Here is a 23,129-nt window from a genome sequence, read left to right as displayed (position 1 = left end):
ACAGATGTCCTTTATCAGTTTGAAGATATTTCCTTTCATTCCTTGTTTTCTTTTAGTGTTTTATCATAAAACGGTGTTGGATTTTTTCAAAGACTTTTCTGCATCAATAGAGATGAGCACGTGGTTTTTGTCCTTTGTTCAATTCATGTGCTGGCATACACTGACTAATTTTTCATATGTTAAACCACCCTTGCTTTTCTGAGATAAATCCCACTTGGCTATGGTTTCTAATCTTTTTAATATGCTGCTGGATTTGCTGTGCTAGCATTCTGTTGAGGACTTTTTGCATCTATATTCATAACAAATATTAGTCTGTAGTTTTTGTTTCTTACGATATCTTTGTCTGGTTTTGGTATGAGGGTAATAAAGACCTCATAGAATGAGTTAGAGATTTTACCTGTATGTGGAATCTAAAAAACAAAATAAGAAAGCAGAACAGAAACAGACTCATAGATACAGAGAACATTTTTAACAGCTGCCAGATGGGAGGGTCAGGGGATGCGTGGAAACAGTGAAGGGACTAAGTACAAGTTGGTAGTTACAGAACAGACATGAGAATGTCAAGTACAACATACAGAATATAGTCAATAATATTGTAATAATTATACATGGTGTCAGATAAGTACTAGATTTATCAGGTAATAATTTTGTAAATTATATAAATGTCTAATCACAGGGTAGTACAGTCCCAGGCTTTCTTTGTTTGAAAGTTTTAAAATTACTCATTCAATCTCTTTGCTTGTCATAGGTCTGTTTGTATTTTCTATTCTTTCTTGAGTCAGTATTGGTAGTTTGTGCCTTTCCAGGAATTTGTTCATTTCATCCAAGTTATTTATTGTCATAAAATTGTTCACAGCATTCTCTTATAATCTTTTAAATTTCTGCAAAGTCAATAGTAATATTCCCAATTTCATTCTTGATTTTTGTATTCTGGCTTTTCTCCTTTTTAATTGGTCAGTTTAGCTAAAAATTTGTCAATTTTCTTGATCTTTAAAATAAAACACCTTTGGTTTCATTGATTCTCTATTGTTTTTCTATTCTATATTTTGTTTATCTTACTCTAATCTTTATTACTTCCTTCCTTTTGCTTGCAGTTTAGTTGGTTCTTTATTTTTTATATTCTTAAGGTATAAAGTTAAATTATTGATTTGAGATCTTTATTTTATTTTATTTTATTTTTTTACAGAAACAGAGAGAGAGTCAGAGAAAGGGATAGATAGGGACAGACAGACAGGAACGGAGAGAGATCAGAAGCATCAATCATCAATTTTTCATTGCAACACCTTAGTCGTTCATTGATTGCTTTCTCATATGTGCCTTGACCACGGGCCTTCAGCAGACCGAGTAACCCCTTGCTTGAGCCAGCGACCTTGGGTCCAAGCTGGTGAGCTTTTTGCTCAAGCCAGATGAACCCGAGGCTGGCAACCTTGGGGTCTCGAACCTGAGTCCTTCCGCATCCCAGTCTGACGCTCTATCCACTGCGCCACTGCCTGGTTAGGCTTGAGATCTTTATTATTAATGTAGGTGTTTACAACTACTAATTGTCTCCTGAGTGCTGCTTTTGCTATATCTCATAAGTTTTGCTATGTTTACATTTAAGTAATAAATAATAAGAAAGGACTTGTTTCTAACATTTTCCTATTTGCTTTCTACATGTCCTTTCTTTATTGCCCTCATTTCCTGTATTACTACATTAGTTTTTGATGTTAGATATTTTATAGCATACCATTTTGATTCCCTTCTAATTTCTTTTACCATATATTTTAGTTTTTTCTTAATAGTTAATAGTTAAAAACTTAATTTGAATTAAAACCAACTTAGTTTTAACAGTATATAAAACTTTGTTCCTGTATATAGCTCTTCCCCCGCCCCTTATGTTGTTACAGTCATAAATTACATCTTCATAAACTGTATGGCCATCAACATAGACTTATAATTATGGTTTTACATAGTTGTCTTTTAAATCATAATGAAAAAAACCCCCACAAACTCAAAATACATCAATATTGATTTATATATTTGCCTATGTAATTACCTTTATTGGTGCTCCTTATTGTTTGTATGGAGTCAAGACCTTCCAGTATTCTTTTATTTCAGTCTGAAGGACTCCATTTAGCATTTCATGTAGGATAGGTCTACTAGCAATGAATTCTCTCTGTTTCTGTTTATCTGGGAATGTCTTAATTTCTTCTTCATGTTTGAACGACAAGTTTGCTGGGTTATAGAATCTTTAATTGACTTTTTTTTTTCTTTCAGAACTTTTACTGTCATCCAACTGCCTTCTAGCTTCTATGGTTTCTGATAAGAAATAAGCCATTCATCTTGCTAAGGATTCCTACATGGGAAGAGTTGCTTCTCTCTTGCTGCTTTCAGAAATCTCTCCTTGAATTCTGTTACTGAAAGTTTGATAATAATATCTTATTGTAGGTGTCTTTGAGTATATCATACCTGAAGTTTATTAAGCTTCTAAGATGTGTAGATCCATATCTTTCATCCCTTGAGGGATATTTTCAGCCATTATTTCTTCAAATTTTCTTTCTGCCCCCTTTTCTCTTTCCTCTCTTTCTGGGGCTCTATTATACATGGGTTGGTATGCTTAATAGTACCCCACAGGTTTCTTAAGCTCTGTTAATTTTTCTTCATTCCTTTATTTTTGTTGTTCCTCAGACCAGGTAATCTTGACAGACTTAAATCCAGTTTGCTGATTCCTTCTTCTGCCTGCTCAAATCTGTTGTTGAACCCATATAGGAAATTTTTTATTTTGGTTATACTTTTCAACTCTAGAATTTCTATTTAGTTTTGTTTAATTATTTCTACCTTTTTGTTGATATACTGTAATGGTGGGACATCATTCTCTTGGTTTCCTTTAGTTTTTTATACATGGTTTCCTTTACCTCTTTGGGCATATTTAAAAGTTTATTTAAAGACTTTGTCTAGAAAGTTCAAAGTCTGGACTTCCTCAAGGACAGTTTCTATTCATTTTTTTTCTCTTTTCTGTACATGGGGCATATTTTCTTTCTTTGTATGTCTTGTAATTTTTTTCTTGAAAACTGAGAATTTTGAATATTATAATCAAGAAACTCTAGAAATCAGATTTCTTCTCCTCCCCAAGGTTTGTTGTTGCTGCTTGTTGTAGTTATTTGTTTAATGATTTCTCTGAACTAATTTTCTAAAGTTTGTATTCTCTGACATGTGTGACCAGTGAAGTCTCTGCTCCTTTAGCTTAGTGGTAAGCCAGTGATTTGATAGAGATTGTCTTAAACACTTGGAACCAAAAACAGAATAGAAAACAAGTCTTTGAAGAAATGGTGTGTGTGTGTGTGTGTGTGTGTGTGTGTGTGTGTGTTTTGGGACACATCTTCAATATTCAGCCAGGTAGTTTACAACTCTGCTTTAGCCTTCACTTTCTGTTTGTACAAAACCTGAAACTTGCACACGAGAGCTTTGGATCTTCTTTAGCATGTACCTTGGGCATGTGAGCAGACTTTAAAATTTTCAGAAATATCTAGGAGCTTTTCTAAATCTTTATTTCCCAAATCTTTATTTCTCATTCAACAGCCTTTCCTCCCAAACTTTCTGACTTGTCTGTTGTTCACCCCAACTTTATCCCTTGCCACAGGCAAGGATACTAATGGACCTACCTTTGAATGTTTTAACAAATGTCCCCCAGTGTAGTTGTGTCAGTGCTAGGAGAGTTCCAAATTAACCTAAATAAAGGCAAGTCCCTTTAGCTGGTCCTTCAGGGAGACAACAGACAGGTCCACATAAGCAACACAATTTTTTGAGAATGAGGTCCATTCTACTTTTTCTGGTAGTAGAAACCCATATCCAGGATTTAGACTGTTGTCTTCAAGGCTGTCACTGAGCTAGCATGTAGAGAATGGGACTAATATAAGTTAAAACATCACAAAGCTCACTTACAGAAATTCAGCTGTGTTTTAAAATTGATTAAGCATTTTCCAGGTTGCTATAAAATTTTAATTAATTTGTCAGAGTTTCAATAAAGTTCATTTACTGCTTTTGGAATTCTCTACACTACCATTTTTGTTCTGTCTTGAGATATTTTTTTAAATATTTTTTAAAATTTACTAATTTTACAGAGAGCATGATGGGGGGAGTTGGGGACGAGAAGTAGTTGCTTCACTCTAGCTCAGGGGTCAGGAACCTATGACTCGTGAGCCAAATGTGGCTCTTTTGATGGCTACATCTGGCTCACAGACAAATCTTTAATAAAAAAAATAATAACGTTAAAAATATAAAACATTCTCGTGTATTACAATCCATTCATTTCCTACCGCTCATGTTCATGGTTGCGGGTGGCTGGAGCCAATCACAGCTCTCCTCCGGGACAACACCAAATTTTTATTGAGTAATGCTAATGTACACAGGTCATTGTATGGCTTTCATGGAATTACATTTTAAAATATGTAGTGTTCATGGCTCTCTCAGCCAAAAAGGTTCCCGACCCCTGCTCTAGCTTGTCACTAGTTGCTTGTCATATATGCCTTGACAGGGCAAGCTCAGGGATTCAAATAGGCAACCTCAGCATTCAAAGTCAACATTCTAGGCCTGGTGGGAAGGTCTTCTTAGTAAAGGTAATACAGGGGACAATGCTAAATTCACATTATTTAGGAAGCATATCTTGACTGGGGCCATATTTTTACTCTTGGCATTTATTTAGTATTATATTAATACTTATTGATCTGTCCTACTTAAATATTAAGTTGACTTATGATTTTACATTTTGTATTCTCAATCAAAATATAAAGTTAATACAAAGAGCTATAAAAAATTAATGCTGCCCTGGCCGGTTGGCTCAGCGGTAGAGCGTCGGCCTAGCGTGCGGAGGACCCGGGTTCGATTCCCGGCCAGGGCACACAGGAGAAGCGCCCATTTGCTTCTCCACCCCTCTGCCGCGCTTTCCTCTCTGTCTCTCTCTTCCCCTCCCGCAGCCAAGGCTCCATTGGAGCAGAGATGGCCCGGGCGCTGGGCATGGCTCTGTGGCCTCTGCCTCAGGCGCTAGAGTGGCTCTGGTCGCAATATGGCGACGCCCAGGATGGGCAGAGCATCGCCCCCTGGGGGGCAGAGCACCGCCCCTGGTGGGCGGGCCGGGTGGATCCCGGTCGGGCGCTTGCGGGAGTCTGTCTGACTGTCTCTCCCTGTTTCCAGCTTCAGAAAAATGAAAAAAAAAAAAAAAAAAAAAAAAATAATGCTGTTAACATGAAAAAATTAAGTTAGAGTTACATTTCACTTATTTTGAATCCCCATCTCATGCCTCCAATCCCCTATGTAACTGAAGTTCTCAGGGCTGAATGAATGCTTTAAAGGAAAACAAATTTAAAACAGGTGGCATAGTATTTTAGTACTCTTTAACTATCAAGTATTACCACCAATTAGGTCAGCACTCTCTGTTTTCAAAAGTATTTCTAGCATAATTTCTATTCAAATGCATTGATAAATTCACAATTTCAGAAGCTGAATACCTATGTTGGTGAATACTGCAAATTCTGTCTCTAGTATGCAAAAAGAGAAAGGGGACTGCTAATGACTCCAAGTCTCTTAGGAAGTTAAAACATCACAAAGCTCACTTACAGAAATTCAGCTGTGTTTTAAAATTGATTAAGCATTTTCCAGGTTGCTATAAAATTTTAATTAATTTGTCAGAGTTTCAATAAAGTTCATTTACTGCTTTTGGAATTCTCTACACTACCATTTTTGTTCTGTCTTGAGATATTTTTTTAAATATTTTTTAAAATTTACTAATTTTACAGAGAGCATGATGGGGGGAATTTTTTCATGTTAACCATATACATTTGCCTGGGTTTCCTTCAAAACAAGCTTATTTCCATATATTTCAAACTTACTCATTGTTTAATTCTAAAGCTTGGTAGGCTGCTTTGATTCGAGCGGGAGGATTTCTTTCCCTCCATGCCTTCTGCATAACTGTAGGAAAAATATTTCAAAAAGTAGATGAGATGATAATCATAAGTAATCTTATGCAAAACATATGAAGAATGAGCTAGAAGAGTAAACAAAGATTTAAATAACATGTTCTTAAATGTAAGAAACAAGAAATTGGGGTGTGAGCTCACATTAACCTTATGAGAAATTTACATTAAATTTGGGAGCTTCATATACAAAAAAAACCCCACATTGTTCTTCTGGTCTATTTAAATAATACATAAGGTACTTAAAAATTAATTACATCATTATTATACATAAACATTTATATATCTAAATGCATATTAAAATTGAGTTTGAGTGACATCAAATTACAATCAATATAAAATATCCTAGTTCCTTTATCATTTTGAAAAAGTTTTTTGGAACTGCTAGAAATATATAAAACACTTAAAAACAAAGTCTTTGTCTAATCAATGATTCAATCCACTTGTGTTTTGTATTAAAAGGGGGGAGGATGAATTTAGAATATTGTAATTTATGGAAAATGTGAGTCTCTACCAAGATTTAACAAAAGCCTGAATTAGGATCTCTCTGGAATAACAATATTAGCTTTGCTACCATATACATTACCAAATAAAAATTTCACACTAACGAAAGTTTCTAAAAAATTAAACAAATAGATTCATGAAACTATCTGGTCTATTTCAAGGTTTGATAAGAAAAATAAAGAATCTATAAATGTTACTTTTGGAACAAAACCCACAACTGTCCAGAAAGAATAATGTGGAAAACATCTGAGTTTTCCTTTGGAAACAAAATATTAGTCTTGGCTTAGAAAATGAGACAATATATTCTACTTGTGTAATAAAAATACATTTCTGACATCAAACACGTCACCAGCTAGCTGACAACTGATGCTTCCTGAACTTGACAAATCCATGTACATCAAGTGCCCATCTGATAATAACCAGGTGAAGAACAGCATTTTGCTGAAACATTAAAATATAACATAAAATTAAGTATATCAAACTTGACATTTTTGATAATAAGCTCTCTTCTAAAAGTTAAAGATATTCACAAGTCAAATTTTGACACTGAGTCTTTTCCAACATGTTAAATGGTTTGGTATTCTAGTGTATATCAACTATATATCATAACCTATTTAACCAATTCTCTTTTGATGGACAATTAAGTTACACCAATTTCTTTTGCTAAACAGAAATATTGTAATAACCACCTTTCAGTGTCCTTATATACCTGATCAAGAATTGAAATGATTGGTTAAAATCTTTTGAAAGATTTTGAATATATTCCAAAACTCCTCTCAATAATATTGTAATAATTTGTATTATTTCAGGCAGTGTAAGAGAGTGACTATTTCCCTACTTCCTTACCAACACTGAATAATATTAATTTTTGTTAAAACATGAAAACTACATTTGCATTTCTTTTATTTCTAGTGAGGTCATCAAATCCACCTTTAAGCATCTTCTCTTATTCTTTTGTTTTCAACTGCTGTACCCAGCCTTTTCAACATCATTTTGCAAAACCAGTGCAGTTCTAAGTCAAAGAAGTTAAAATTAAGTAAAGGAAGAAAAAAATGTATTTCCTTCTAAAAAAAAGGTTTAGGAATAATTTAAAGCAAAATGTTGATTTAGTATTCAACAATCTGCTTTAAGAACTCTTGATATGCTTTTAAAAATTACACAAGTGCCTGACCAGGCGGTGGCACAGTGGGTAGAGTGTAGGACTGGAATGCAGAGGACCCAGGTTTGATACCCCGAGGTCGCCAGCTTGAGCGCAGACTCATCTGGTTTGAGCAAAGCTCACCAGCTTGGACCCAAGGTCGCTGGCTTGAGCAAGGGGTTACTGGGTCTGCTGTAGCCCCATGGTCAAGGCACATATGAGAAAGCAATCAATGAACAACTAAGGTGTCACAACAAAAAACGGATAATTGATGCTTCTCATCTCTCTTCGTTCCTGTCTGTCTGTCCCTATCTATCCCTTTCTGACTCTCTCTCTGTCCCTGTAAAAAAAAACAACAAAAAACAAACTAACAAGCAATTAGCAATTCAGTCAAATGTATATACTTTTTAAATTAAGTAATATTTTGACATACCATTAAGCAGAAAAAACACTAACATTTATCCCAAGATCAAGGGTCACAAATACAAATGCCTACAACGACATTAATGAATGAACTAAAAATACATGCACTATCTGGGTGAGAGAATCACAGCTCAGATCTGATTACTGCCAAGTGGAAATGCAAGGTTCAAGTCTGCTATATTACCCCAATTTCTAAAAATGTTCATCTGAATTTTAATGCTAAGTCTCCTGATTTTTAAATGTTGGAAAAAAATTCCATGAAAATGAATTATCCAAAAACACTACTGGCTGGCCCCGAGGATATGTTTGCTTTCTGTTTTAGATAAATCAATAGGATAAGAACAAAATCTGTTGATGTAATGATTTCTGATGACAACAATTAAGAGAAATTTGTCACATCACACATATTAGCCTTTTTTAAATCTAAAGCTTTACCTTTATGTGAGTATCTGAAAAGGTCAATATGGAATCCAGTCCATTTCTGTATTATCATTCACAGGTAAAGTCTGTCCTTGAGTTCCATCTTTAGCTGGGATTATGGGTACCTCTAGAAGTACATGAACCTTTGTAGGGACCAAAATGGGATGCTTGGTTTTAAGAGAATTAATTTCTAAAGCCTTAACTTTATATGACTCTTTTTCTCTAACTGACCTACCTGAAGAATGATCCTCTGATTGGGTCTGTGAGTCTTGCAGGTTCTCCATTCCTACCCAACATCCACACCCCCACTCTCCATAAGATATATTTCTTTCTCCTACTTTACTTCTCACCCATCCTGAATCTTTCCAGTGCAAAAATCTCCAGGTGCCAAAGGGACAACTCAAATTTCAGGTTTGGGGGCAGCCTTTTTTTTTTTTTTTTTTTTGTATTTTTCTGAAGCTGGAAACGGGGAGAGACAGTCAGACAGACTCCCGCATGCGCCCGACCGGGATCCACCCGGCACGCCCACCAGGGACAACGCTCTGCCCACCAGGAGGCGATGCTCTGCCCCTCCGGGGGGTCGCTCTGCCGCGACCAGAGCCACTCTAGCACCTGGGGCAGAGGCCAAGGAGCCATCCCCAGCGCCCGGGCCATCTTTGCTCCAATGGAGCCTCGGCTGCGGGAGGGGAAGAGAGAGACAGAGAGGAAGGAGGGGGGGTGGAGAAGCAAATGGGTGCTTCTCCTATGTGCCCTGGCCAGGAATCGAACCTGGGTCCCCCCGCACGCCAGGCCGACGCTCTACCGCTGAGCCAACCGGCCAGGGTCTGGGGGCAGCCATTTTTAATCAAGGAACCTATAATAGGGATTCCACCTTTCACTTATTTAACAGTTAAGCTCAGCATTAGAATTAAGAGTATTCTGGCCCTTGAGTACATGGAGTTTAAGTATATTGTAGAGTAGGAAGGAACGATAACCATTTTTATCAGTTCCATTTAGCAGCATCCCTCTCCCCTTAGTATCAAAGGCTACAGTGCTCATACAGGGAGGTGCCCTCATAATAAGGCAAAAGGGGCATTAGTGAAGAATAATATAGGCAGTGGAATCTTATTTTGACTAAGAGATAAGCTCTAGGAAAAGGTACAAGACTATTTCATAATCTGAATTCAGAAGACAGATGACTATCTTGGGATTCATGTTAATATGTTTATTTGAATTGAAAAATGAAGTCAGACTTTGTAAGCAAATAAGTCTGATTTGGTTAATAGGACTGACAATGAAAACTCACCCAACCAATTAGGTTTTATATAAAAAATATTTTCCAAAGTTGAAAAGCCAAATGTATAGCTCCAAGAATTTGACAAAAATATAGTTAAAATAAACAATGCCATTTAGAACCTTACTGTCAAAGGAAATTAAAAACATTTAAATTTATACAAAAAAATTTTATTGTGGAAAAGCACATACATGTGATTAAAAGGCTCAAGCATAAAATAATTATTAATTTTATTAACCAATGTCACCCCAATAAATTCAATAAATTTTTTTAAAATAAAAAATAAAAACCCTAGAATTAAAATAAAAGAGGATAGGAAAATGGCAATGGAGTAGGTGGACGTTACAACTCCTACCTCCCAGAACCAAAGTGGATTACAACTTAATTTAGGAACAATCATCTTGAAAAACCAACTATGGAATAAACTAAGAGGAAGCTATAACCAAGCAACACTGAAGGAACCACACTGAGGTGGTAGGAAAGGCAGAGAAGAGGAAAGGGCTGCCCTACTCCCAGGAGCGAGAGGCGGCCTGGGGGGTTCTCTCACAGTGGGGTGGAATTCCCGGAGAGTTGTGGGCCCTCAGCCACAGGACCGGAACTCCAGCCTGGAATCCCAGAGACTAGAAGAGGTGTAGGGACAGTAGTACCTGAAAGAAGAGCCAGGTTAATGTTTGCAAGAGGGAGACAGAACTCTCAGACCCAGGCTCCAGCTTAAAAGGACCACGCAGAAAACCTTCACAGCCACTTACCTAGGGCTCTGGGAGCGTGGAGCGCTGAGAGGACTGGAGTGGTGAGAGAAGAGTAGTCTTGGGGACATAGGGAGAGACTGTGGGGGACAGCCACCCTGACTTCTGTACTGGGTCACTCTCTAAACCTAAAATGCCCATTCTTCCTGGGAGAACCAAGCCAACAAAGGGAAGCAATTACCCTACCCACCAGAGGCTCTCCTGCTCCAGTCAGTGCAAAGAGACACTTAGAAGCAGGGGGCGCATCAGTGCAAAGAGACACTTAGAAGCAGGGGGTGCAGGCTCTCCTGCTCCAGTCAGTGCAGAGAGACACTTAGAAGCAGGGGGCGCATCAGGTACACAGTATTTGAGTGCTGAGGTCTGGGCTACACGGCTCCCCAGACTGCTGAGTACCTTCAGAAGGGTGGGGGGGGACTAGCTGCAGGAGGTGGTTGTGGTGCTTGGCCTGTGCAGTGTACGGGGTGTGGAACCAGCAAGGCAGCCCACGTGGCTGCGGTGAGGAGTAGAGCCCGAAGAGGACTCCCCCCCCCTCCTGCAGGGAGGAACCCTACAGGGCAAGGCCTCCCATATTCCCACGTAGGTGGGGGGGGGGCTGCACCTCCAGAGGACGGAGTCAGGCGGCCTGCACTGGATGGCGAGGGGCGGAGCCCAGCAAGGCATCCCTCATGCCAACAGGGGCGGAGCCCAGAGAGGCAGCCCACACAACCATGGGGGGCAGAGCCCAGGGAGGTAAGAAGTCCCCCGAGCCCCGCCCCCCATCTGGGGCAGCCCAGACTATGGCCCAGGAGCTGGCACTGATGCCCAAGTGCCTGAGGATGTAGAGGCAGGGGGGACCCACAGACAAACCTCACTTCAGGACTATAAAGGCCACACACACTGGCCAAGAGTGGATAAAAGCCAGCCTAGGAGTGCAGTTGATAGTTACAATGGAATCAGGGCCCAACTGAGGCAGACACAAATTCTGGATCACTTATAGCTCCAAGAAGGTTACTAAGCCTGACCAGGCGGTGGCGCAGTGGATAGAGTGTTGGATTGGGATGTGGAGGACCCAGGTTCGAGACCTTGAGGTCGCCACCTTGAGCATGGGCTCATCTGGTTTGAGCAAAAGCTCACCAGCTTGGACCCAAGGTCGCTGGCTCGAGCAAGGGGTTACTCAGTCTGCTGTAGCCCCACAGTCAGGGCACATATGAGAAAGCAATCAATGAACAACTAAGGTGGCACAACTACTATTGATGCATCTCATCTCTTTCTCTTCCTGTCTGTCCCTGTCCTTCTCTCTTACTCTCTCTGTCTCCATCACACACACAAAAAAGGACACATTAGATCAACTAGATTTAATAGATATCTTCAGAACTTTTCACCCTAAATCAGCAAAATATACATTCTTTTCAAGTGCTCATGGTACATTCTCTAGGATAGACCACATGTAAGGACACAAAATGAGTCTCAATAAATTTAAGAAGATTGAAATCATATCAAGCATCTTCTCTGATCACAATGGCATGAAACTAGAAATCAACTACAATAGAAAAACTGAAGAACACTCAAACACTTGGAAACTAAATAGCATGTTATTAAATAACGAATGGGTTAACAATGAGATCAAGGAAGAAATAAAAAATTTCCTTGAAACAAATGGCAATGAACATTCAACAACTCAAAATCTCTGGGACACAGCAAAAGTAGTCCTGAGAGGGAATTTCATAGCATTACAGGCATACCTTAAGAAGTTACAAAAAGCTCAAATAAACAATTTAACCTTGCATTTAAAAGAACTAGAAAAAGAACAGCAAGTAAAGACCAGAGAAAGTAGAAGAAAGGAAATAATAAAGATCAGAATGGAAATAAATGACACAGAGGCTAAAATAACAATACAAAGGATCAATGAAACCAAGAGCTGGTTATTTGAAAAGGTAAACAAGATTGATGAACCTTTAACCAGACTCACCAAGAAAAAAAGAAGACTCAAATAAATCAAATTAGAAATGAGAGTGGAGAAGTAACAACTGACAGCAGAAATACAAAGGATTTTAAGAAAATACTATGAAGAAGTGTACGCCAAAAAATTAGACAACCTAGCTGAAATGGACAAATTCCTTGAAACATATAATCTTTCAAAAATCAATCTGGAAGAATGAGAAAACTTAAACAGACCGATTACAACAAATGAGATAGAAACAACAAAAAATTAAGTACCGAAGAGTAAATTTAATCAATGAGGTTAAAGACTTGTACTCAGAAAATTATAAAACATTAATAAAAGAAATCAAGGAAGATACAAACAAGTGGAAGCATATACCGTGTTCATGGACAGGAAGAATAAACATCACTAAAATGTCTATATTACCCAAAGCAATTTACAAATTCAATGCAATTCCCATTAAAATACCAATAACATACTTCAAAGATATAGAACAAATATTCCAAAAATTTATATGGAACCAAAAAAGAACACGAATAGCCTCAACAATCTTGAAAAGAAAGAATAAAGTGAGAGGTATCACACTTTCTGATATCAAGTTATACTACAATGCCATTGTACTCAAAACAGCTTGGTACTGGCGTAAGAATAGGCATACAGATCAATGGAACAGAACAGAGAACCCAGAAATAAACCCACACCTTTATGGACAACTGATATTTGACAAAGGAGGTAAGAGCATACAATGGAGTAAAAACAGTCTCTTTAACAAATGGTGTTGAAAAAATTGGACAGCTACTTGCAAAAAAAAGTAGACCACCAACTTACACCATTCACAAAAATAAACTCAAAATTGATAAAAGACTTAAATGTAAGTCGTGAAACCGTAAGCATCTTAGAAGAAAACATAGGCAGTAAGCTCACCGACATCTCTTGCAGCAATATATTTGCTGATTTATCTCCACGGCCAAGTGAAATAAAGGACAGCATGAACAAATGGGGACTAGATCAAACTAAAAATGTTTTACACAGCTAAAGACAATATGAACAAAATTAAAAGACAAACCACACAATGGGAGAACATATTCGAAAATACGTCTGATAAGGGGTTAATAACCAAAATTTATAAATTGTAAAACTTGTAAAACTCAACACCAGGAAGATAAACAATCCAATCAAAAAATGGGCTAAAGAGCCTGACCAGGCGGTGGCTCAGTGGATAGAGCATTGGACTGGAATGCAAAAGACCCAGGTTCGAGACCCCGAGGTCGCCACCTTGAGCACGGGCTCATCTGGTTTGAGCAAAGCTCACCAGCTTGGACCCAAGGTCACTCACTGGCTTGAGCAAGGGGTTACTCAGTCTGCTGTAGCCCCCTGGTCAAGGGACATATGAAAAAGCAATCAATGAACAACTAAAGTGCCACAATGAAAAACTAATAATTGATGTTTCTCTTCTCTCTTCATTCCTGTCTGTCCCTATCTATCCCTCTCTCTGACTCTCGCTCTGTCTCTGTAAAGAAAAAAAAAATGGGCAAAAGAAATGAATAGACATTTCTCCAAAGAGGACATACAGATGGCTCATAGGCAAATGAAAAAATTTTTAACATCACTAATCATTAGAGAAATGCAAATTAAAACCATAATGAATGAGATACCACCTCACACCAGTCAGAATGGCGCTCATTGACAAAACAACACACGATAGGTGCTGGCGAGGATGTGGAGAAAAGGGAACCCTCCTGCACTGCTGGTGGGAATGCAGACTGGTGCAGCCACTGTGGAAAACAGTATGGAGATTTCTCAAAAAATTAGAAATGGAACTGCCCTTTGACCCAGCTATCCCACTTATAGGACTATATCCCAAGGACACCATATCACCAACTGAAAAAAAGAAATGCACCCCCATGTTTATGGCAGCTTTATTCACAATAGCGAAGATCTGGAAACATCCCAAGTGTCCGTCAGTGGACAAGTGGATTAAAAAGCTGTGGTACATATATACAATGGAATACTATGGGGTTATGAAAAAAGAAGGAAATACTACCTTTTGCAACAATATGGAGGGACCTGGAAACTATTATGTTAAGTGAAATAAGCCAGGCAGAGAAAGAAAAATATCATGTGACCTCACTCATATGAGGAATCCAATGAACAATGTGAACTGAGGAACAGAATAGAAGCAGAGGAGGGATCAAAGGGACCAGAGGGAAAGCAGACAGAGGAAAGGGGATGAGAGGATGAGATCAGAGAAGGGAGAGAGATTAGTAAAATTATATATACATAACACAGCCTTAGAGAAAACAGAAAAGCAAATCCTGGAGGGAAGGGGGGAGGGTGTTAGGGGGAGGGGGACAAGGGGGATGTTGAGGGAAATAAGGGGGTAGGGGAGGATGTATCGGTGGGACACATAAATTTATGTAAACACAATAAATTTAAATCAATAAAAAAAAATCATATGAAGTGTGAGATGGATAGGAATTCCAGAACAAAAAGACTCCTATAAAATATATTACAGATAAAGAGTATTTGTTCGTGTATTTTTCAATGGATAATGGTGGGTATCAAGTCATTACATTCCTTGAGGAACATAATATAAAATATATGCTGTTCTATATATATGTTATAGAGGAATATAAAATATAGGTGTCCTAGTTTTATTTTTAAATGTTTGTATTTATTTCAAATATCACATTCTTTGCAATTATTTAACCTTATGATATCAACTTAAAAATGTATAAATGGGCCCTGGCCATTGGCTCAGCGGTAGAGCGTCGGCCTGGCGGGCGGGGGACCCGGGTTTGATTCCTGGCCAGGGCACATAGGAGAAGCACCCATTTGCTTCTCCACCCCCACCCCCTCCTTCCTCTCTGTCTCTCTCTTCCCCTCCCACAGCCAAGGCTCCATTGGAGCAAAGATGGCCCGGGTGCTGGGGATGGCTCCTTGGCCTCTGCCCCAGGCGCTAGAGTGGCTCTGGTTGCGGCAGAGCGACGCCCCGGAGGGGCAGAGCATCGCCCCCTGGTGGGCAGAGCGTCGCCCCCCTGGTGGGCGTGCCGGGTAGATTCCGGTCGGGCGCATGCGGGAGTCTGTCTGACTGCCTCCCCGTTTCCAGCTTCAGAGAAAAAAAGAAAAGAAAAAAAAATGTATAAGTGGATACATGGTTTTTCAAAATTCTCTTAGAAGGTATGTGAACAAAAGCTTTAGTGGAGAGTCACGGTTGCTATCTGAAAAGCCCCAGTATCTGCAATTCTGCCTGTAAGAAGGTGAATGAAGCTTTAATTTCCAGAGTCATCTCAGTCCTTAGAGCAGGGGTCCCCAAACTACAGCCCGCAGGCCGCATGCCACCCCCTGAGGCCATTTATCCAGCCCCCGCGCACTTTCGGAAGGAGCACCTCTTTCATTGGTGGTCAGTGAGAGGGGCATAGTTCCCATTGAAATACTGGTCAGTTTGTTGATTTAAATTTACTTGTTCTTTATTTTAAATATTGTATTTGTTCCCGTTTTGTTTTTCTACTTTAAAATAAGATATGTGCAGTGTGCATAGGGATTTGTTCATAGTTTGGGGTTTTTTTTTGTTTGTTTGTTTGTTATTTCATTTTTCCGAAGCTGGAAACGGGGAGGCAGTCAGACTACCGCATGAGCCCAACCGGGATCCACCCGGCATGCCCACCAGGGGGCGATGCTCTGCCCCTCTGAGGTGTCACTCTGTCGCATCCAGAGCCATTCTAGCGCCTGAGGCAGAGGCCACAGAGCCAACCTCAGCGCCCGGGCCATCTCTGCTCTGGTGGAGCCTCTGCTGCGGGAGGGGAAGAGACAGAGAGGAAGGAGAGGGGGAGGGGTGGAGAAGCGGATGGGCGCTTCTCCTGTGTGCCCTGGCCAGGAATCGAACCCGGGACTCCCGCACGCCAGGCCGACGCTCTACCACTGAGCCAACTGGCCAGGGCTTTTTTGGTTTTTTTTAAAGACTTTATTTATTCATTTTAGAGAGGAGAGAGAAGATGGGAGGAACAGCATCAACTCCTATATGTGTTTTGACCAGGCAAGCCCAGGGTTTTGAACCAGCGACTTCAGCATTCCAGGTCGATGCTTTAGCCACTGTGCCACCACAGATCCATAGTTTTTTTTTTATAGTCCGGCCCTCCAACGGTCTGAGGGACAGTGAACTGGCCCCCTGTGTAAAAAGTTTGGGGACCCTTGCCATAGAGTTAGCCCACAAAACTGACTTTCTACTGCTTTATTTCCCCAACACCTACATTTTTCCCATTAATGTAAACATTAAGCATATGAACATAAACCAATTCCTTTTTCTCCCACTTACAATTAAACCTTTTAATGTAAACATAGCAAACATCCCTGGGTTTCCTGCTACCACCCACCATTAGTATACTGAGTCCAGCAAAGAGATACGACAATGAACTCACATCAGGGTTGGAAACTGGTGATTTTCTTCTGCATGTCAATGGGGTGGATGAGTGACAGTGGCAATGTGGCAGCAGTGTAGTGGTGGAGAGCCAGACCTGAGTTTGAAACCTGGCGTCACCATTGAATAGCTACATGATTTAAGCATGCCTCTGCTTCTGTTTCTTTATTGTTAAAATGAGGCTGATAATAGTATCTACCTCATAAAGTGACTGGGAAGATTAAATTAGCACAGTTATATAAATTGCTTAAAACAGTGCCTGGTGTGCCTGACCATGTGGTGGCACAGTGGATAGAATGTCAGACTGGGACGTGGAGGACCCAGGTTCGAAACCCTGAGGCCTGCTTGAAAAAGGGCTCATCTGGTTTGAGCATAGCTCACCAGCTTGAGCCCAAGGTCACTGGCTTGAGCAAGGGGTAAACTTGCTCTGCTGTAGCTCCCCCCCCCCACCCCGGTCAAGGCACATACGAGAAAGCAATCAGTGAACAACTAAGGTGCCACAAAAAAGAATTGATGCTTCTCATCTCTCTCCCTTCCTATCTGTCTGTCCTTATCTGTCTCTCTCTCTATCTCTCTCTATCTTTGTCACAAAAAAACAAAACAAAAAACTGTGCTTGGTACATAAAGTGCTTTACACGTGCCAGCTACGATTAGTGAATTGTTGAAGACGTCTGTGACACCAACATCACTCATTCATTCATATTGTCATCAGAGAAGAAATACTAATGTTTATAGTATACCAGGCACTGTGCTAGATGGTAGGGATTCAAAGATGATGAGACTACAGTATCTGCTTTCCTAAGTTTCACAACCTATAAGGGAGGAAAAACATTAAAGCAACATTACAACCCTAACAAATGTGCTTGAGATTTGTTTCGCTGAGATTTGGACTAGGCACTATAGAACTGAATTTCGGAGAAGAAAGAAAATCCCAGAGAAGGCTTCTTAGACAATGTGGCTTTTAATTTGGATCCAGAAGCATATAAAGGAGGGAAAGGCATTCAAAGTAGAAGGCTAGCTGTGACAGATGTCTGTCTTTAAACCATACATATAAGAGTCCCAATACCCTCTCTATAGAGAAAAGTTTGGAGAGCATGAAACACACATTTCTAGGATCTCCCACCACTTTACCTGCAACTCTAACTTATGACTGGGATGAAATTATGTCCCGTTTTTTCTACATGCCACGCCCCAGTGTTTACACTTTGTCTTACTCTTTTATGTATAATAGCAGATGTTAATTTCCCAGACCAAAACAGGGTACATTTTTCTCTGCATTAGCTGTTGCTGTTTTTGATCTGAAAGATTTTTTTTTGATCTGAAAGATTTTTAAAGTAATAATAGAAGCAATATTTTAATAAAATACTTTAAATTATTTATAAGAAAAAGTACTGTCACAGTCTAGTTTATAATTATAGTTTCAATTTAAACTGGGATTCTTATCAATAATGCAAACAACTCTAAGCCAAATAACTTTGTATATTGTAATAAATAACAAAGAAATTTAAAAATATTTTTTATGATCGCTGCTTATCCCATGAACAGAGATGACACGTACCTGTGTCTGAAGGACGTAAAAAGTCCGTGTCACAGGTGAAGAAGGTCTGATGGTCCTGAGCTGACAAATTCATGTCATAGTATGTAAGTGGCTCTTTACCTGTCACCCAAGTGTATCTTTACCAAAACACAAGAAAATAGGTAACATGAACATGAGAGAGCATTGCTTTACTATAACAGACACTATTTAAAATTCAAAAATGAAGGCTAAAAATTCTATTTCAAGATGTTTTATCTTATTATATTAATTGATTTTAGAGCAAGAGGGAGGAAGTGAGAGAGAGAAGAAGAGAGAGAAACATCAATTTGTTGTTCCACTTATTTATGCATTCATTGGTTGATTCTTGTATGTGCCCTGGCCAGGGATGGGACCAGCAACCTTGGTGTTAATGATGCTCTAACCAACTGAGCCAGGGCCAGGATGTTTTAAAAGCTTATTATAATTAGTAAAACAAAAGAGGTAACCTGTATAAACTATTTAGAGCCATGATGGTGAACCTTTTATTAAAAACCGTCCACTTTTGCAGTGCTGGTCAACCTGGTCCCTCCCACCTACTAATGGGCGTTCCAGCTTTCATCTATGGGCCAATCACACAAGTCAAGGCACATATGAGAAAGCAATCAGTGAACAACTAAGGAGCCACAACAAATAACTGATGCTTCTCATCTCTCTCCCTTCCTGTCTGTCTGTCCCTATCTGTCCCTTTCTCTGTTTCTGTCACACACACACAAAGAAAGATAGTAAAGGGCTTGCAAAGCATAAGAGCAAAGAGGAACTTTTTCATGTGTTAATATATTAGAAATTCTAACTTATGTATGCTTCTGAGACCAACAATAATATCTATCGAGTCTTAAAAATATTCACACCTAGATAGGGGATGAGTATAATATATTATATTATATTAATTATATTATATTAATTATATTATATTAATTATATTATATTATATTATACCATCCTCTCTACTTTTGTTTGTTTTTCAAATTTTCCATAATCAAAAAAAGGGAAGATAAAAGAATATGGGAAAAAAATGTTCACACCCCTTAATTCAGTAATCCCAGTGCTCCAAATGAACCCTAAGGAAATAATCATCTATGTGTTTAAATATTTATGTATAAAGATATCCTTCCAGTGCAAATGTTAACTGTGAAATATAATCTGTGATCCAGACAGGGGAGCAGATGGCAAGGTACAGTAACTACAAACATTAAAAATTATGTTTTAAAGAAATTCTGTGAGGTGTTCAAATTTTGCTTCTATATATGCATATAGAAAAGAGATGGATGAAAATCCAAACAGCAGTTATTCTCAGTGGTTAGAAGAGGTGATTTTTACTTTCTTTTTCATAAATCTCTTTATTTTCCCAACTCCTACAGTGAATATGCATACATTTTATAATCTTAAAAATAAGCACTTTAAAAGCATATTGTAAGTATTATTTACATAAGTGATTAAAGATTTAAACTATTTAATAGTATGAGTTGTCTTGGATTTAAAGTTTTTAGCTATTATGAAAGCGATTATCCTAAAAAGAAAAAGCAAATCCTTGTGCATTTGGCAGTTTTGCTACATATTCTAAAACCATAAAAATGTTTATTAACAATCAACATTATTACCAAAATGATTTAAAGCAGTTAAATTACAACTTTAAATAGTTTAATGAAACAATAACATAACCTAGAAGTAAATTTTAAAAATTCAGTGAAGTAAAAACGAAGATTGAACCATAAAATAGTCTGGAATGAGGCTAACATATAAAATGCATATATTTGCTATGTTTGGCTACAATATGACTTCAAGCTTTCTAGAACCACATAATTATTATCATTACAATTTAGACTTTTACCTTAAGTTAAAGTAATCATTCAAAAGAAGCACAAGTGTTCCTGATACTAAGATAAGAAAATTCTCTTTGAAATCCTCATGAAGTAGACACTGTATAACATAACAAGGAATAGCCTAAAAACTTTTTAATAAACACAGTGAGAAGTTCAAGGACCTGACTCTTGCAGAACTCCTTAATATAGGCTAATGGCTTCGTTCATAAAAGCCTAGTTTTCACTTCCCAGGACAGACTGTCCTACGCTATCAAGTCTTTAAACACAGGGATTATTGCTCATTCATTCAGTATCCCCATCATTTTACACAGTGCCCATACAGAGCAGACACATGTTTCTTGTTCAATGAATTTAATCATGCCCAGCCTACCTCTAGGTGAAACACAGCCCTTCTTGGTCATATGTTTCAAAAGATGTTTTTTCATTTAGTATAAAACCCAGGAGAGAAATGGACACAGTATAGCAGATGGAAAATACCAATATAAAAACACTACACCCTGTACTGTTACACAAATGAAGTTCACATTCACATTCAGATTGATATTTCCTAGTGAACTGTCAAATAAATTTTGAAATGGAGCATATATGCATAAGAATATAGTGACATTTGTAATTTTTCTCAAGCTCATAAATTTTTTAAACGGTTTTCTGCTATAAACCAGGGACCAAATGTATACTTATTATGTATTATGTACATATGGTTTGAAGCAATGTTCCTATGATTATAAAATAAATATAGTCAAGATGCTGCCTAACAAACGTAGGGGTTATCATTTTACCTTTTCATATATCAGTATCTCCAACGGGAAAGGCTGTGATATTTATATAAACAAGTATTTCCATAATACTTTTACTTCAAAACCAATGTCATAATTATATTGAAAACAAAATGTAATACCTCCTATATTCTGCTCCTCTGAAAAGGTTTAGAGGGTTTCGCCATACCTTGCATTCTATAAAAAAAAACAACACAAAAAAACCCAGAGGAAATGAGACAGTTTAATTCAATCCAGTTAAATCTTAATTCACTGGCATTTACTGTGTAGTCATTGTATGTTGAGTACAGTGCAAACCACTGATAGCACAAAGGCAGATTAGGCACAGATCGTCCCCGCCGTCACTGAGCATACAATGACATCTAGTCATTGCCTTATTTCTGTCTTCACAGCATCTAGTTCATATTTCAAGTATAGCACTTTCCATATTATAATGTGATATTAAAACATTGTTCATCTTTATACCTATTTCTGAAGTGTAGCACAACATTTGAAACTAACTTGTTTAAACAAATTAAATGTAGCGTGAGAGTTAGTCATGTAAACTACCACCTAACCTGTATGATAAGTGCTATAGTAAAGATAGGTTTTGTACCAATAGAAAAACACTAAGTGATTAATTTTGCTCTGGGGCAATTAGAAAGGTGTCATTTGAACTGACATTGAATCACTTTAAAAGAAGAGTAGAAGGTTGCCAGGATATCCTAAGTGGATGAAGTACCATAAAACCACACAGCAGAGTGTGGAGAAAGAAGGGGAAGTAAGAGATATAATCTGAAACAACTCAAAGTCTTCTAGTATGGGAATTGGGAACCATTAACAGATTTTAGGATTGTGAAGAGGCTTATTGGAAGAAGATAGTTTCATTTTGGACAGAGAGAGTGCAGGAGGCCACCACAGGAAGAGATTTCTAGCAGAGTTAGAAATGTGAGTCTAGAACTCAAAAGCAGCAGTTCTCAACCTGTGGGTTGCGACCCCGGCGGGGGTCGAACGACCAAAACACAGGGGTCGCCTAAAGCCATCGGAAAATACATATTTATTATACAATACATACATATTTATTATACAATACATACATATTTATTATACAATACATTTTTAAATAAAATATGTATTTCCGATGGCTTTAGGCGATCCCTGTGTTTTGGTCGTTCGACCTCCGCCGGGGTCGCGACCCACAGGTTGAGAACCGCTGCTCTAAAGAGAGCTTGGGAGTATCAATTTAAAATTGGCTCTCCCAGCCTGACCAGGCAGTGAAGCAGTGGACAGAGCAAGGGACTGGGACACAGAGTACTCAGGTTCGAAACCTTGAGGTTGCTGGCATGAGTGCGAGCTCATCTGGTTTGAGCAAGACTCACCAGCTTGAACCCAAGGTTGATGGCTTGAGCAAGGGGTCACTCACTCTGTTATAGACCCCATCAAGACACATAGAAGAAAACACTCAATGAACAACTAATGTGCCACAACCAAGAATTGATGCTTCTCATCTCTCTCCTTTCCTGTCTGTCTCTCTGTCACACACAAAAATAAAATAATATAAAAATAAAAATAATAAAACTGGTTCTCCCAGCATATACGTCTGTGGAAGATAATACAATAGAATGAGATACAGTTACACAGGGAGAGAAAGTTGAACCAAAGAACCTTGACTCACTTTTGAGGGCAATTCAAGCATCTTCTCTGAAATAGCGTGTGACCCTTCTCCCAAGAATAACTAACTAGCCTGACCTGTGGTGGTGTAGTGGATGAAGCGTTGCCCTGGAACATTGAGGTCGCCGGTTCAAAACCGTGGGCTTGCTTAGTCAAGGCACATATGGGAGTTGATGCTTCCTGCTCTTCCCTCCTCTTTCTCTCTCCCTTTCCCGCTCAGTCTCTTCTCTTTAAAATGAATAAAATTCTTTTAAATAATGGAAAAAAAATAATAACTACGCCTTCTTTTCTGTTACCACAGTATCTCCTATGCACTCTGTTTAAGTATCTTTTATATCTTTTGCCATCCTTGTTTATATGTCTGTATGCTCTACAAAGCTAGGATGTTTTTATCACTCCCATTATGAAATGGTATGTTCAATCTTACAACAGGGAATAAGGTTATATATTAAATATATAATGCAATAGAAAATAAGGTTATATAATACATCCTTGTTATATATTTACATACTGGACT

The 23,129-nt window shown here is 38.5% G+C and overlaps 1 protein-coding gene across 4 annotated transcripts in view; it reads right to left on the bottom strand.

Annotated features, from left to right (window-relative positions):
• The window catches only part of ST7L (suppression of tumorigenicity 7 like), a 176,785-nt gene that overhangs the window by 117,742 nt on the left and 35,914 nt on the right, over positions 1-23,129 (bottom strand). For all 4 annotated transcript variants that reach the window (XM_066246756.1, XM_066246754.1, XM_066246752.1 and 1 more), the window contains exons 4-6: positions 21,085-21,139; positions 18,349-18,464; positions 5,865-5,943 (exon numbers count right to left, since the gene is read on the bottom strand). In XM_066246756.1, the coding sequence (XP_066102853.1) occupies positions 5,865-5,943; positions 18,349-18,464; positions 21,085-21,139 (250 nt within the window). The remainder of the gene's footprint in view (positions 1-5,864; positions 5,944-18,348; positions 18,465-21,084; positions 21,140-23,129) is intronic.

The sequence above is a fragment of the Saccopteryx bilineata genome, chromosome 11, assembly GCF_036850765.1.
Source record: "Saccopteryx bilineata isolate mSacBil1 chromosome 11, mSacBil1_pri_phased_curated, whole genome shotgun sequence".
NCBI lineage: Eukaryota > Metazoa > Chordata > Mammalia > Chiroptera > Emballonuridae > Saccopteryx > Saccopteryx bilineata.
This window is presented reverse-complemented; position numbering and strand designations above follow the sequence as displayed.